Source organism: Mastomys coucha, unplaced genomic scaffold (genome assembly GCF_008632895.1).
Source record: "Mastomys coucha isolate ucsf_1 unplaced genomic scaffold, UCSF_Mcou_1 pScaffold18, whole genome shotgun sequence".
In the NCBI taxonomy this organism is placed as follows: Eukaryota; Metazoa; Chordata; class Mammalia; order Rodentia; family Muridae; genus Mastomys; species Mastomys coucha.
In genome coordinates, this window is record NW_022196900.1 from 108,562,726 (window position 1) to 108,565,590 (window position 2,865).

The 2,865-nt window shown below is 45.9% G+C and overlaps 1 protein-coding gene across 1 annotated transcript in view; it reads right to left on the bottom strand.

The window, feature by feature from the left end:
* Positions 1–618: 618 nt before the first annotated feature.
* The window catches only part of Rbp7 (retinol binding protein 7), a 4,799-nt gene continuing 2,552 nt past the window's right edge, over positions 619–2,865 (bottom strand). Inside the window, exon 4 of the mRNA XM_031376993.1 lies at positions 619–855. Within this exon, the coding sequence (XP_031232853.1) occupies positions 805–855 (51 nt within the window). The 3' untranslated portion in view covers positions 619–804. The remainder of the gene's footprint in view (positions 856–2,865) is intronic.

Consider the following 2,865-nt stretch of genomic DNA (forward strand, 5'->3'; position numbering starts at 1 on the left):
CAAATCCCTTGAAAGACCTCCTGGCCTTCCAGCTAAAGTGCTTCCTGTTGCCATGGTGTCAAGGCCACCTCTACAGCCTCACACCCCGCCAATGCCACCACCTGTCCACCTTCAGAAGCTATTTTTGAAATTCCGTCCTGTTCCCCAGTGTGCACTCTGCACATGGTAAGGGCTTTCAAACACTCCTTAAAATAATGGGTTGTGGCCTAGCCCTTTAATCCCTACATTCAGGAGGGATGTCTGTGGGTTGTTCAAGGCCAACCTGGTCTACATAGTGTGTTCCAGGTGAGGCAGGGTTATACAGTAAGAACCTGACTCAAGTACATATTTTTTTTAAGATTTATTTATTATGTATATAGCGTTCTGCCTGCTTGTATACCTGTAGCTCAGAAGAGGGTACCTGATCTCACTCCAGATGGTTGTGAGCCACCATATGGTTGCTGGGAATTGAACTCAGGACCTTTGGAAGAGCAGCCAGTTCTGTTAACCTCTGAACTATCTCTCCAGCCCCTCAGATAACAAACAAGCAAACAAATCTCTCCAGACCCTCAAATAAATAAATTAATAAACAAACAAGCAAACAAGTCATGTTAAGTGTAGAAAAAAAAAAAAAACAGCATCATTTGAACAGGTTTATTGGAGCTGAAACTGTCCTGAAATGAAATAGTTTCTCGTACAGGCTGTGTGACATCTTTCCAGTTATAAGGCCCTTGATCAACCCCAAACAGACAAACACCTGTTCCTTCTGCAAGATAAGTTGGCATTGGGTGGTTACCCGGAGTGGGCTTTGTTGTTGGACATGGCTCAGGCTCTCTCGAAGGTTTGTTTGCACACCTGGCCTTCACAGAACATTTCCTGGGACAGGAAGCAAGGGAAGAAAAAAGAAAAAAAAGTTGATGTATATTTTCAACAGCTCTGATACCAGATGTACAATCTTCTCCATCCTTTCTCCTGATGACAGCCAATGGGTGCTCAACAATTTGATCCTGACTGTCTCTACTGGAGTTAGTGTAGACCTACAGACACAGGTACATATGTAGACGCATGTGCATATATATATACAAACATATGTATAGACAGAGTCTCACTACATAGTCCTGGCTGTCCTGAAACTCACCATGCAAACCAGGCTGGCCTCAAACTCACAAAGCTCCTCTCCCCCGCAAGCACTAGGTTTGAAGGTGTGTGCCACTTTACCTAGCCCTGGTTTATAGTTTGCAGATTTTCTACCTTCTGGATTGTACTTTAGAATTATTGACTGGTTTGCGCTGTGACCTGTAGTCACTCAGTTCTGGCTGTGAAACAAGCCAGTGCCCCCGTGTCAAGAAATGAAGCCCCAAAGCAGCAAGAGGCAGTGAGCTGTACCCTTGGCCTCTCAAGGTAACAAGAGGCACCGTGGGCTGAGTTTTATTGATTGCAGAGACCTCCCTGAAACACTATTCTTTTCCAGATCTCAGGGCTGCAAAGCTGATCTCCAGTTTGTTTGTAGCTGAAGGTGACCTTGAGCTTCCCATGCTTCTGCTTCCTACCTCTCCAGTGCAGCGTTCACAGGTGCGGGCTCCGAGGGAGAGTCCCACACACACCTAAGCAAACACTCTCCTACCAGAGTCACACCACAAGCCCCCGGAGCAGGGTTCTAGACACTTAACTCAAGGGTGTGCTTCATTAAAATGTCAGCCCATCAGCCAGAGAGAACATGAAATAGCTAGCTCACTCCATATATATATATATGTTAGATATAGTCAGGGCTGGAGAGACAGCTCAGCAGGTTAAGAGAACTGACTGTTCTTCCAGAGGTCTTGAGGTCAATTTCCACCAACCACATGGTGGCTCACAACCATCTGTAATGGTATCTGATGCCCTCTTCTGGTGCGTCTGAAGACAGCAACAATGCATTCATCTACATAAAATAAATAAATCTTTCAAACCAAACCAAACCAAACCAAACCAAACCAAACCAAACCAAACATGATCAATCAATTCAGCCTAGAGTGGTGGCTCACACCTTTAGTCCCAGCATTCAGGAGGCAGAGACAGGCGGGTCTCTCTGAGTTTAAGGCCTGCCTGCCTGGTCTACAGAGTGAATTCTAGGATATCTAGGGCTGTGTAGAGAGATGTTGTCTCAAAATGAAACAAAACAATAGCAACAACAAGAGGCAGGCGGATTTCTGAGTTTGAGGCCAGCCTGGTCTACAGAGTGAGTTCCAGGACAACCAGGGCTACACAGAGAAACCCTGTCTTGAAAAAAAAACCCCCAAAACCCCCAAAACAAACAAACAAACAAACAAAACAATAGTGACAACATCAGAAACAAAAGCAAGCCGGGCAGTAGTGGCACATGCCTTTAATCCCACCATTTGGGAGGCACAGGCAGGCAGATCTCTGTGAGTTCAAAGCCTAGTCAACAGAGTGAGTTCCAGGACAGCCAAGGCTACACAGCAAAACTCTGTCTTGAAGAAAACAAAACAAAACAAAACAAAACAAAACAAAAATTCCCTCAAGATCTTGCTGCATGTCTGAGAGAGAGAGAGAGAGAAAGAGAGAGAGAGGAGTAGGGTGACTGTGCATGGTTGTATAGACACTCTCTCATCTGGGACTCATTCATAGCAGTGTATTGTTTAACCCTCAACAGAGAAACCTGCTCCTGCAGTAGATCGTAATTAAGTTGGACAGTAGGCAGGCAGTGAGAGACCTTGGAGAACTCAGCCCTGAACAGGACGCCTTAAGACAGCCCTCGAGAGCCGGGCAGTGGTAACTCACGCCTTTAATCCCAACACTTGGGAGGCAGAGACAAGAGAATTTCTGAGTTCGAGGCCAGCCTGGTCTACCGAGTGAGTTCCAAGACAGTCAGGGCTACACAGAGAA